The sequence below is a fragment of the Lepus europaeus genome, chromosome 5, assembly GCF_033115175.1.
Source record: "Lepus europaeus isolate LE1 chromosome 5, mLepTim1.pri, whole genome shotgun sequence".
In the NCBI taxonomy this organism is placed as follows: Eukaryota; Metazoa; Chordata; class Mammalia; order Lagomorpha; family Leporidae; genus Lepus; species Lepus europaeus.
The window spans coordinates 85636281-85649984 of record NC_084831.1 but is presented as its reverse complement, the minus strand read 5'-3'; the positions used below and the strand labels follow the sequence as shown (position 1 = coordinate 85649984).

The following is a 13704-nucleotide window of genomic DNA, read 5'->3' as shown; positions in this document are numbered from 1 at the left end:
GAAAAAAAAAAAAAGAAGACCTAGATGAAAGGTCTCTGTGAGTGAGATCCCAGTGGAAAGAACAGGGCCATCAAAGAAGGAGGTACCTTTCTCTGAAAGGAGGAGAGAACTTCCACTTTGACTATGACCCTATCGGAATAAGATCAAAGTCAGCGAACTCTAAAGGCTTCCATAGCCTTGGCAACTCATGCCTAGAGCCTAGGGAGATTACTGACGCCATGAACAGGAGTGTCAAATTGTTAAGGGCTCTTTATCTTTAAAATCATGTTGTTGTCTTCCAACTTTTGAGAACTGTTGATGTGCTCTTTAGCATGTTGCTTACAAGTGAATCATGATTTGGTTATGATTTCACCTCATCTCATGTAGATAGTTGTGCATACTAGCTATTAGGGAGTAGTAATTTTTTTTCTTACTGTCTCTTGGCCTACTGTCAGACATCCATTTTTGTCACAATTTTCTTTAAAGATAGAGCAAGATTTGTTCTTCAGAAACAAACAAAAAGCCTCAACCCAGGGAATAGTGTTCTCAATCGGTTCCTTTTGAACGTTGGTTTAACCATGATTGCTTGTAAGGATCCATCTGTGTGGGATTCTTTTCAGCTAGTCCTGCGTGTACCTGAGGGGCACCAGGCAGCTAGGGCCCTCGTGACCAGTTTAATGACTTCAGAAATGAGCACAGGGGAGCTCTGAAATGAGCACGTTCATCTATTTCTGAGTTCCATAAGCCGTTAAGGGCTCACTCAGACTGTTCTGTTAATTTGTGGATGCTAAATGCTCTCAGTGGGACACCCTGCTTTGAGACGTGGACAAGGGACGGTTCCACAGTAGTCCCCACATTGTGCTTTCATGACCGCAGAGCACCCTGTGATTATTTCTGAAGACAGCATTTGGCTCATAAGGTCCAAAGAGATTGAGATGAGACCACAAAGCCAGCATCAGGGATCCCTGGTCTGTGCGCCCTGAGTGTGAAAGAACCCCCCCAGAAGAGGAGAGTTTGGATTTCCCTAGTTGGGCTTCCAATCTACAGCTTCCCAGCAGCCTTCAGCCTCGAGCATTCCTCTGAGCAGGGAACTGGTCCCCAAGCCGTGTGTTTGGTCGCCGATGTGTGCAAGTCTTGGCGAGAACCGGAGCTCTAGCCAAGGGGAACGACACACTCCCTGGTTTCCTTTTCCTCGGCGTTAGGATGCTGTCACCACACTGGACAGATGAGACAGAAACCTTCGGCAGTTTATTTTCATCTTGAACAAGGCATACTATGGAGAGCCTTTTAAACCCAGAGCAGAAAAAGCACTGCCTTTGTTAGAAACAGCAGCGTGGAGTTTCAACTTGTCTTGGACTTCCTCGGAGATGTTTTCGGATCCGGTGTGAACTTGCTGTGGTTTGCCTTTGGGCACCAAGCTGTTTGGCTTGGCTCTGTTATATCTGTAATTGCTGCATTTTAATAATTGCCCAATATTCTTGTCAGCAATTTGCAGCCTATATTTTTAATAGAATCATTTGCCTTTCTTTTCCGCAGGCTCCTTCAGCCTCGGATTAACGCGGCTCAGTCCCGCAGACCCTCTGCAGCGGTGGGCAGAGGGTGACGCAAGCCCATTAAATACCTACCCGGCCTTGCGCTGCTTGTGATCCTGAGCCCCATACAAATCCTCTGGGAAGCCATCTTCTTCTGAGAGCTCCTAGAGCTTGCTTAAAAACACGTGCCTATAGCATTTGCCGAAATAGCATATTATTTTTGAGAGTTTTTTCCCTGTCAATTCTTACAGAAAATATTTTTTTTTTAAAATGAGACAGAGACAATACTCCCATCCACTGGTCTATCCCCCAAGTGGCCTGGGATGGCCTGGGCTGGGCTGAAGTTGGGAACTGGGAGCTGGGACACCAACACAGATCTCCAGTGTGGGTGGAAAGGACTCGATTTCTTTTTCTTTCTTTTTTTCTTTTTTTATTTTTTGACAGGCAGAGTGGACAGTGAGAGAGAGAGACAGAGAGAAAGGTCTTCCTTTTGCCATTGGTTCACCCTCCAATGGCCGCCATGGCGGCTGGCGTGCTGCGGCCAGCACACCTCACTGATCCAAAGCTAGGAGCCAGGTGCTTCTCCTGGTCTCCCATGCGAGTGCAGGGCCCAAGCACTCGGGCCATCCTCCACTGCACTCCCAGGCCACAGCAGAGAGATGGACTGGAAGAGGGGCAACTGGGACAGAATCCGGCACCCCAACTGGGACTAGAACCTGGTGTGCCGGCGCTGCAGGCGGAGGATTAGCCTAGTGAGCCACGGCGCCGGCCAGGACGCGATTTCTTGAGCCATCATCACTGCTTCCCAGTGATCTGCATTGACAGGAAGCTGGAATTGGGAACTGGGAATGAGACCTGAGCCCAGAGAGGGGTGTCTTCCACCTGCTTGTTTACTCCCCCAGTGGCCATAAAAGCCAGGTTTGGGCCAGGCCAAAGCCAGGAGCCAGGTCTCCCATATAGATAGCAGGGGTCCAAGTACTTGGGACACCTTCTGCTTCCTTCCCAGGCACATTAGTAGGAAGCTGGATCAGGACTTGAACTGGCACTCAGGTATGGGGTGCTGGCATCACGAGCAGTGCCCTGACCTGCTGTGCCACCATACTGGTCCTATACTGAAAGAGAATGGGTAAGACGTAGTAATAACTAACACTTGTTGATGGCTTATTGTGTGCTAGGCACTGTTGTAATTGTGTGTGTGTATAAATAAAAAAAATCCTCAGAACAGCCTATCCTACCATAGTATAGGTTCATTCATGAAGTGTAACCTGCATACTCCCAGCTCCCATTTGGTGGATGGTAGAAGGACCTGGACAGAGCGCTAACTTCCATCCTTGTCCATGTTCTACTCGCACTAAGCTCTTGATCAATGTCATATGCCAGGATTGAACCACAGTGCCTCTTCCATGTGTAATAATTTTAAAACATTTCAGAAATTATTTTGTTAAAATGATTTGAGAGAGAGAGAGTGAAAGAGGAGAGAGAGCAAGAGTGATAGAGAATGAGTTCTCACCTACAGGCCCACTCCCCAAATGCCTGCAGCAGCCCTGGGCTGAGGCTAGAGTAGGGAGCTAGGAACTCAGTCCAGGTTGTCTACCTGGGTGACAGGAATCCAATTATCTGAGCCATCGCTGCTGCCTCCCAGAGTCTACATTAGCAGAAAGTTGGAAACAGGAGCTGGAACTGGGAGTTGAACCTAGGTACCCTGGTGTGGGTCATGGGCATCTTAACCTCTGGGTTAAGTGTTTACCCCTAAGAAATTCTGTTTGAAATTAGGACTTTATTGTTGGTATTTCTAGATAGTTAATATCTGTACATGTACGAAACCTGGAAGGGAATGTGGTGAGCTCCTGCTCCCTCCCACCCCTGTCCCTCAGTCACCTTCCTTCCCTCCTCCTGGGCAGTTAGTGTTAAAACTGTGAAGAGCTTGGATCACTGCGAGGAGTGAGCTAAGGACGTTGAGTTAGAAACTCATTTTACTATTGTTGTTATGATGTTTTTATGCCATCTCCTACAAGTGCCCTGGCTGGCTTTGTCTTTGAGGTTAGCAAGAAGCCCTTGTGCGTGGTAGTTTCTGGGTGAAGGTGACCAGGCTGCAACCTGCCATTTGAGATGGGTGCAGAAAGCTCACCAGCCTGCTTCCTCCCAGGCTTAGAGCATGCAGGGTCTTTGCACTTTTATCCAGTTGTTGGATGAGTTTTATTGCAAATGAGGGGGAACCATTGCTGGAACGATCCAGGTGTGCATTAAACACTTGCTGAATCAGACACCTGTGTGCTGTGCCAGGCTCAGAGTGTCTAAACGATTGACCTGTTAGGGCCAGGGAGAATTTTTTTTTTTTTTAAGATTTATTTATTTATTTGAAAGAGTTATACACAAAGAGAAGGAGAGGCAGAGAGAGAGAGGTCTTCCATCGCTGATTCATTCCCCAGTTGGCTGCAATGGCCGGAGCTGCGCTGATCCAAAGCCAGGAGCCAGGAGCATCTTCTGGGTCTTCCATGTGGGTGTAGGGGCCCAAGGACTTGGGCCATCTTCTACTGCTTTCCCAGACCATAGCAGAGAGCTGGATTGGAAGTGGAGCAGCCGGGACTCAAACCGGCGCCCATTTGGGATGCCGGCACTGCAGGCGGCAGCTTTACCCACTATGCCACATCGTCGACCCCAGAAATTTTCAAGTTAAGCAAACCACCGCCAAACTCTCATTCAAGACTGGATAGGAGCTGGGTAGAGGCCTCAATCCTGTAGAGTTACCAGAGTCCGGAGTGAGACAGAGGAAAGGCTTTTTCCTGTTTTATTCTTTTTAAAGATTTATCTGTTTGTTTGTTTGTTTGAAGGGCAGAATTACAGAGAGAAAGGGAAAGAGATTGTCTATCTGCTGGTTCACTGCCCAAATAGCCACAATGGCCAGGGCTAGGTCTGGGCCAGGCTGAAGACAGGAGCATGGAACTCCATCCAGGTCTCCCACACCAGTGTCAGGGGCCCAAGTAACTTGGTCATGTTTTGCTGCTTTCCCAGGTCAATTCACTGGGAGCTGGATCAGAAGTGGAGCAGATGGGACTTGAACTGGTGTTCCTATGGGGTGCTGGTGTTGCAGGAGGCAGCTTAACCCCCTATACCATAACACCGGCCCCTTTTTTCTTTTTAAAATGTCAGCAAACAGAGAAATAGGAACTTTGCCTTTTTGTGGTTCTGTATTTTTTCAGATAGGGTCTCGATGTAATTTAATTTGATCCTTGTGATAACCCTGTCATTATAACATTAGAGTGAGTCTCTAATCAGAGCTATTTGTGCCTCCTTGCTGGCACGAGGTACCATGTGTATCAAGTGTCACTGTTGACTCTAGGGCCACGGCTGAACGGCCGACGTTCTGCTACAATGTGCCCTGAGTTTCTTCTGTATTCCTTACTCTCCCATATAGAACTGAAAATTTGCAAGTGTCAAAAGTAAGCATGTGATTTGTGAAAGTATTTACCATAAAAACCTTTCGTAGGTAATTAACACTCCTGCTCCTGTTTGGCATCTATGATACATTTCTCTCTGTTTTTATTTTTTGAAGATTTATTTATTTATTTGAAATGCAGAGAGAACAGAGAGAGATCTTCCATCTGCTTGTTCACTCCGCTAATGACTACAGCAGCCAGCGCTGGGCCAGGCTGAAGCTAGGGAGCCTGGAATACCATGTGGGCCTCCCACACGGATGGCTGGGGTCCAGCGCTTGGGCTCCTTAGCAGGGAGCTGGATCAGAAGTGGAGACCAGGACTCAAACCAGGGCTCGCATAGGGGTTGCCAGTGTCACAGGTGGGGGCTTAACCGACTACACTACAATGCCAGACCATACGATAAATTTCTTGCCCGTTTCAGAGATCCTTCATTTACCTTTAATGTGCACTTGTTTATGAAAGGAAGTTTCTGCATTCAGTGTTTGTACTGAAATTTGTTTGCTTTTATAGGCAGCTTGGAAACTGTGAAGAAGGACTGTGAGGCCGTTGCGGATTCGTGAAGACTGTGGTCACGCGAGGTGGCCGTGTGAGCTGCGCTGCTGGAGGAGGGAAGATGACCTCCCGCTACGTGGTCGCCGTATTTGCCGTCATGAGCTCCTGCGTAGCCACGGCAGGTAAGCTGCATATCGTCAATTGAGCGCTCATTGTATTCTTTTTGGGTGTATCCTTCCGCCCTGTCTTTACTTTGGAAGAATTAAGGTCATGTGGAGTTAATGTAAAACTTGAGTTGTGTTCCTTAGGGAAATAGAATATTTGACTATTCCACAGATACATGGTATGTTTGCCTGTGTTACATTTACCAGGCTGGTGTGGAATATTCCAATGGCTGTGACACATATATCTAACTTCTTGTCTATGTTGAGACTGGCAGAAAAAAATATGCTACTTATTAATTCCAGTTCGTTTTGTTACTTGAGTAGAATATATTTACATTTTTGTTCCTAAATAAAGGTTTCAAGAAAGCCATTTTATACTTTTTTTAAAAAAGATTTTATTTATTTATTTGAGAGGTCAGAGAGAGAGAGGGAAGAGACAGGGAGAGAGGTCTTTCATCTGCTGGTTAACTCCCCAGATGGTTGCATCGGCTGGAGCTGAACTGATCCAAAGCCAGGAGCCAGGAGCTTCTTCTGGGTCTCCCACACAGGTGCCATTCTACTGCTTTCCCAGGCCACAGCAGAGAGCTGGCTCAGAAGTGGAACAGCCAGGACTCGAACTGGCACCCATATGGGATGCTGGGACTGCAGGCAGAGGCTTAGCCTACCATGCCACAGTGCCGGCCCCTCATTTTATACTGTATTACAAAATAAATAGATCTAGGCAGAGGTGATAGTCCTTGCTTGGGTGCATTTTTTTTTTTTTTTTTTTTTTTTTTAGTTAAAAAGTTGTTCATTTATTTACAAGATAAAGGAGAAAGGGAGTGAGCTCTCATCTGCTGGTTCATTCTCTAAATGCCTACAACAGCTGGGGCTGGGCCAGGCCAAAGCCACAAGCCCAGAACTCCATCTGGGTCTCCCACATGAGTGACAGGGACCCAGCTGCTTGAGCCATCACCGCTGCCTCCCAGGGTGTGCATGAGAGAAGCTGGAATTGGGAGCATGGCTGCAGCGTACCCCAGTCACTCTCAGATGGCATGTGGGCTGCTGGCCCCTAATTATGTCTACTTTACATGCTTTAATATGTAATTTAAAAAAAGATTTTATTTCTTTATTTGAAAGAGTTACACAGAGAGAGGAAAGGCAGAGAGAGAGAGAGAGAGAGAGAGAGAGAGATCTTCCATCCAATGGTTCACTCCCCAATTGGTCGCAATGGCCAGAGCTGGACTGATCTGAAGCCAGGAGCCAGGAGCTTCTTCCGTGTCTCCCACGTGGATGCAGGGGCCCAAGGACTTGGGTTTTCTTCTACTGCTTTCCCAGGCCATATTAGAGAGCTGGATTGGAAGAGGAGCAGCTGGGACTAGAACCGGTGCCCATATGGGATGCTGGCACTTCAGGCCAGGGCGTTAACCTGCTGCGCCACAGCGCTGGCCCCAATATGTAATTTTTTAGTAAGTAGAGAAATGCACGCTGCTTCCTGTAGGCCATCAGAGCACAGCTGGTGATGAGAAGCCTAGGACGTGGTTGGAATGGTGTTGCTTAAGTCAGAGTATCCAGTCCCCCACACCAGCATCTTAGTGTTCTCTGTCAAGGTTGCTTAAGAAATTTGGAAGCCCAATTTGCTCTATTTTGTTATAATTTGCTTTGTGTCTATTCTATAATGAGCTATATAAAACTGATTTGTTGGGCCAATTCTGGAAACTGGCAGGTTTCAACAAGCAACGCATTAACTTGAGAAGTGATTAGCTTCTTGGTTTTGGCTATTGAATTGCACATACAGATGAGAGTGGTAATAATTGCCATTTCTTGAGATTGCACCACAACCAGGCACTGGGCTGAACAATTATAGAATATAAAACTGAATCAGGATGATCTTATTTTACGAGCTCACTTAAGCACAGCTCTGGGTTAGGTGCAATTATTTTTGCCGTTTTATAGATGAAGGAACGAGATAGGGAGAGATGAGGTAATTTGCAGTGTCACGTGGCTGGGGAGTGGGGAAGCCAGAGTTTACATCTGTGTCCTAACCGTGTGTCATACTGAAGAAGCCGTACCACATGAAAGACCAGTAGACTCAAATCGGGTGTCACAGACAGGCACGGGCCCAGCGGAAGCCACCTGGCCGAAACGGCTTGTGAGGTTGGAAGGGATGATGTCCCTTTTGTTACCGATGTCTTGAAAGAAAGTTGCCAGATTTTTGTGTTTTTTTCTTTAAATTCTATTTTCATTTTATTTGAAAGATAGAGACTGAGGCAGATACACACACACACACACACACATCTTGCATTTGCTGCTTCATTCCCCAAATACCTGCAGCCATTAGGACTGAGCTGGGCTGAAGCCAGGAGCCTGGAGTGCCATCTGAATGTCCCATAGGGGTGAAAGGGACCCTCGTACCTGAGCCATCATCTGCTGCTTTCCAGGATGCACGTGAGCAGGAAGCTGGGTTAGAAGTGGAGGAGCTGGGACTCGAACCAGGCACTTGGATATGGATGCGGTGCCCCAGGCAACAACCTAACTGCTATGCCACACGCCCACGCTCGGTTTTTGTTTTGAATATCAGTGTGTGAATCTGAACTGCCCACTCTCTCTGTCACTGTCTGTCAGCAGTTTCATTTTGTCTCATTATTGAAGAGTTATTTTGCCTTTGTGCCTTCAAACGGAGCTTAATTAAAGTCTTTTTTGAAAAGTAGTGGAGTGGAGGGGGCGGAGAGGGAGAATATGAATATTATGGATGCCTGCTAGGAAATAGAAAGTTTGCTGTCGTGGTGATGAGATGTAGAGTTGTCCCTGGTGGGTGCTTCTCACTGGTGCCTGGGTCAGACCGAGGAAGGGCCTCCATGGGCAAGCGGATGGTGGGATGGCTGTGCTCAGCATTGATGCGTTGGAGAGTGAACCAGTTTTGCTTAACCCCTTGCTTACTCTGCCCAGCCATTGGGGAAGTGCTGTATTTCCGCTGTGCTCGCACTCGAAGCTTTGTGAGCTGGAAGGAGCAATACAATTACTGACTTTATAACACGAGGCCCCTGGCGCACAGCACAGAGGTGGGGTGGCTTGTTGGTGCAGACGTTTTTGAGTGAAGACGGTGGGTTCTGGATGGCCTCAGCAGACTTTACAAAATGCTTTTTGGGTGTCAGAATGAGTGGCGCCTCAGAAGATGACAGCATAGTGAATGCTTAGTAATAACCGTGCCAGGCCACATTCCGAGTGCTTCACCTTTCATCCTCATAACCACCCCAGCAAGTATCGTACTTTGACTACCCCTGGTTTATAGATGAGGACATGGCAGCACAGAGAGGTTAAGTAACTTCCTCAAGGTCACACAGCTAACAGGTGGCAGAATTAACCATAAACTCACTTAGTCTAGGTCTGGAGATGGAGTGTTTGAACCTCTATACTATAAGGCAGTATTAATCTGAAAGGCGTTTGTTTTTGAAAGAATGGGTTTGCTTTGAGCCACCTATGTCCTCTTGAAGCATTAAATACATTACTCATTGAGCCTTTGCTAAATGAAAAGCGTGGCACTGATCACTCAGAACTATACAAAGACATCGCAGTTTCAGCTCATCTCTCGAGCAGGCTGTACTTTAGTTCGGCTTATAATATATCGCCATATCACAACATAACCAAGGCAGGGCAAAGGCCAAGTAGAACCCCAAAGAGCCGGGAGGGGCCAGAAGGGGAAGCTGTGGGTTGGAGCAGCCTGGCAGGGCTTTTGTGGGAGCTGGGACTTGTGCTCTGTATCGAAGGCCAGGCAGAACCTGCAGAGGGGCAGGTGCCTGGTGGTGGCGATTGGGTGCTAGCCCCTCCCCCCTTTATTTTAAAGATTTCTTTATTTATTTTCAAGTCAGAGTTAGACAAGAGAGCAGGAGGGGCAGAGAGAGAGCGAGGTCTTTCATCTGATGGTTCACTCCCCAATTGGCCGCAATGGCTGGAGCTAAGCTGATCCCAAGCCAGGAGCCAGGAGTTTCTTCTGAGTCTCCCACGCGGGTGCAGGAACCCAAGGACTTGGGCCATCTTTCACTGCTTTCCCAGGCCACACCAGAGAGCTGGATTAGAAGTGGAGTAGCTGGGACTTGAACTGGTACCTATATGGGATGCCAGCACTGCAGGCTGCGGCTTTACCTGCTATGCCACGGCCCAGGCCCCATTTTTTTTTTTTTTTAAACAAATTATTGAGCCAGAGAATGGATGTGGAAATGGAGTAGTAGCAGCTCGAATGGGACCTTAAGTATCAAAGCCGGGCCTGTGGATTTTATTCTGAAGTTGTGGATTCTCTCGTCTTCCATCTCCTGCAGCCAGAAGCATGCACTGTTTCCTCCTAGGATTCGAACTGTGGCAACAGTGAGCCCGAGCATGCAGCTTCGTGAGCTTCTGACACAACCAGGGACTGGCATGCAAGCTGACATTTATGCCCGGGGCTTGCTGTCCATCAGCTCATTTATTTTGCCTTAATAACCTCGTGAGGTGCGTACTGTTATAGCCATCATCATCACCTCCTTACACAAACAAGGAAGCTGAGACTCGGCTTGGCTGACAGTTATGTCCATAGCCCTATAACTAATAAGTGGCAGAGCTGGGACATGAGCCCAGGCAGTTGACCTTCATGTTTAACCCACCAATAGAGCCCCCCTGGAGGCAGGAGACCCTCAGTGTGGAACAAATGACCCTTTGGGCTTAATTGAATGTCAGGTGAATAGCCACCAGCATGACTCCCTGGAACCAGGTTAAACCTCTTGGGCCTGAGCAGAGACAGGTGTAGGCCTCAGAGCAGAAGGACTCTCAAGCAATAGGTCTTTTGTTGCTACTGCTGCTTTTCTTTCTTTCTTTTTTTTTTTTTAATTATGACCTTGATTCTTTAAAAAAATGTATTTTATTTTTAAAATTTATTTTCGTTTGTTTTGAAAGGTAAAGAGAACCAGAGAGAGATCTTCCATCTGCTGGTCCACTCCCCAAATGCCAGCTGGGCTGGGTCAGCTGAAGTCAGGAGCCAGGAACTCCATCTGGGTCTCCCACGTGGGTGACAGGGACCCAATCACGTGGCCCATCACCTGCTGCTTCGCAGGGTGCACATTGGTAGGAAGCTGGAGTCTGGAGTGGAACTGGGACATGCACACCCAGGCACTCCGGTAAGGGCTGCTGGTCTCCCGAGCTGAGTCTTAGGCCGCTGCACTGGGCGCCTGCCCTGCAGTTAATAGGCCTTCTCTATTTGTGTTCTCACTTCGTGGAACTCGCCTTGAAGCTCTAAATCAGAGGGAAAGTTTAGAGTTCTTGGTAGCAGAAGGGGTGAAGGCTGTAAAAGGCCTCCGTTAGATCCTTGGCCAGGGGCGGGGCAGCGTCAGCAGAGCACATAAAGTGAGCCTGGGCTAGAATAGTAGGGGCCCTCTTGTTCCAGCGGGAGGAGTTTGGCTGGGCCTTTTCTGGAAGCCTTTGCTTCTGTGCCTGTGGTGGAGGGCGAAGGAGATGAGAGCCACGACCCAGTGTTACGCGGAATTCATCCTTCCCTCCCCTGCCTTGGTGCTGGGTCCTTGTGCAGCCCCCAGGGAGGGCGTCCGGTGCTCCAGGCAGGCTCGCTCCCTGGGTGAGCACAGTACTGCCTCCTGGTTAGAAGTTACCTCCGGTTACTTATTGGTGCTTTATCTTAGGTGCTGTTGTCTACGTAATGTAGGAAAACGGGGAGCTTAAGCAATAAATGCTTGCTCCCTTGGGCTCGCTAGGTTTCCACTTGAAATGCTGCTCTACACATGTTTAAAAAATACCAGCTGTGGCCTCTGCGGCTTCCAGCACTAGGCTATGTTTCCAGGAGCCTTAATAATGAGAAAAAGAGGCACGCATGGAGAATTCAGGGAAATCAGTTTGGTCGAAGGGATGGACTTGGCTTGCCCTCCGCGGGCCTGTGTGCCAGGTCCAAGGGGTCTGCCGAGGTGAGCCCTGCAGGAATGCTGCCGGCGGCGGTGCCAGCGGTGATGGGACGCCTGCTTCCCTCATTCCACTGTCTCAATTTGGTGCCCACATGCATCCTTCTGGAAGCTTGTCCATGACACGTACGTGCATAGCTATTGCGCAAACACATTTCTTTTCATCTCTATTGGATGTACCTGGAATTCCAGGTAGAGTCCACGGGAAAGTTGAGATGGTTCCAGTCTGAGTTGTTTTCCTGCTGAGAAAACTCTGAACCAGGGGCTGGTGTAGGGGGTTAAGCCACCGCTTGCCACACTGGCATCCCATGTCAGAGAGCCAGTTTGAGTCCTGGCTGCTCCGCGTTGGATCCAACTCCCTGCTAATGCACCTGGGAAGGTAGCAAGTGATGGTGCGAGAGTGCCTGGGCCTCTGCCACACACATGGGAGACCCAGATGGAGTTTCTGGCTCCTGGCTTCAGCCTGGTCTAGCCCAGGCTCTTGAAGTCATTTCGGGAGTGAACCAGCAGATGGAAGATCTCTCTCTCTTTTTCTTGTATCTTTCCCTCTCTCTCTGTTGCTTTGTCTTTCCAGTGAATAAATGAATAATTTTTAAAAAATCTTTTTATAAAAGGCAGAGTTACAGAGAGGAACACACAGAAGTTCCTAGCCCTGGTTCACTCATGAAATGCCCTAGCAGCCAGGGCTAGGCTAGTCCAAAATTGGGAGCCAGGAACTCAATCCAGGCTTCCTATGTGGGTGGTAGGGGCCCTACTACTTGAATCATCACTGCTTCCTCCCTGGATGTGCACTAGCAGGAAGCTGGAATTTGGAGTGGAGCTGGGACTCGAACCTGGGCACTTTGATATGAGATGCAGGAGTCCCAAAGCCATCTTAACCGGTATGCCAAATGCTTGCCCCAAGGTAAGTGATTTAGAGAGGTGACTCAACTCAAACAGGAACTCAGACCCACCTGTGCAGACAAACTGCAGCCACAAATCTTGGGCTACTTTTTGCTCCTGTGCACCTCTTGGCACCTCTTGACAAGGGGCCAGCCACTCCTGGGCATGCCACACACGTTGGTTCATTGAATTCTTACAGAAATCTCATGAGACAGCTTGAATCATTCTTGTTTTTGTGTTATTACTGCCACCGCTGTCAATATTGTTCTAACACTCATTTGACAAATGAGGAAACTGTGGCTTATATAAGATAAATGTAATGTATAAAGAGAATCCAATCAATTAAAAAAATTGAGATGGACACTTAGGAGCAGTCATTGGACCTTCAGTGGCAGGGTCGCAGCTCAAGAATTCCTGCTCTTTCTGTTGTGCTGCCTACAAGGGACAGACATTCTTTCTTTTTCATTTTTTAAAAATTAATTCCTTAAGTTGGTTTTAATTGATAATTAATAAATGCATACACTGTGTATATTTGATGTTTTGAACATGCGTACATTGTGGAATGGCTAAAACCTCGTTCAGTGTAAGTGATACCATACATACCTTTTTTTTTTTTTTTTGTGGTAAGAACACTTAAATTCGACTATCATAGCCATTTTCATGTGTGCAGTACAGTGTTGTGTTGGTGTGGTCACCATGCCATATGGTGGATCTCTGGAACTTACTCCCCCCAGATAATTGAATTTTTGCTCCCTGTGGACATTTTTCCGATCCCCTACTCCCTGGCCTCCAGTAACCACCATTCTACTCTGTTTCTATGTGTTTGACTGTTTCAGATTCCATGCGTGAGTGACACCATGCAGTATTTGCCTCTCTGTGCCTCCAGGCTCACCCATGTTGTCACAAATGACAGGAATCCCTTCTTTCTCTCTCTGTCAGATTTTATTTGTTTATTTAGAAGAGTTAGAGAGAGAGGGAGGGAGGGTGGGAGAGACACAGAAAGATCTCTCCATTGGTTCACTCCCCAAATGCTGGGCCAAATCAAGCCCAGGAATCCCTTCTCTTTTTAAGGCTGAATGGTATTCCATGTGTCCACACACCCAGTTGTCTTTATCCCTTCACCACCCTTCCTCTTGAACTTGAGTTAACATCCTGGGGGGCCTCAGCAGTGGTTGCGCCTGGTTTTCCCCTCTGTACTGACTGGTCGGGGACTGTGTAACTCATCAGGGCAGGAAGATGGGGAGGGTGCTGGCTGAAGCCCGCTGCCAGAGTAGGGGCAGGGAGTCGGGAAGCTGTGAGCTGA

At 47.9% G+C, this 13704-nt stretch overlaps 1 protein-coding gene across 1 annotated transcript in view; it reads left to right on the top strand.

The window, feature by feature from the left end:
• Window positions 1-13704, top strand: part of TGFBR3 (transforming growth factor beta receptor 3) — a 213319-nt gene that overhangs the window by 21230 nt on the left and 178385 nt on the right. Inside the window, exon 2 of the mRNA XM_062191725.1 lies at window positions 5459-5622. Coding sequence (XP_062047709.1) covers window positions 5562-5622 — 61 coding nt within the window. The 5' untranslated portion in view covers window positions 5459-5561. The remainder of the gene's footprint in view (window positions 1-5458; window positions 5623-13704) is intronic.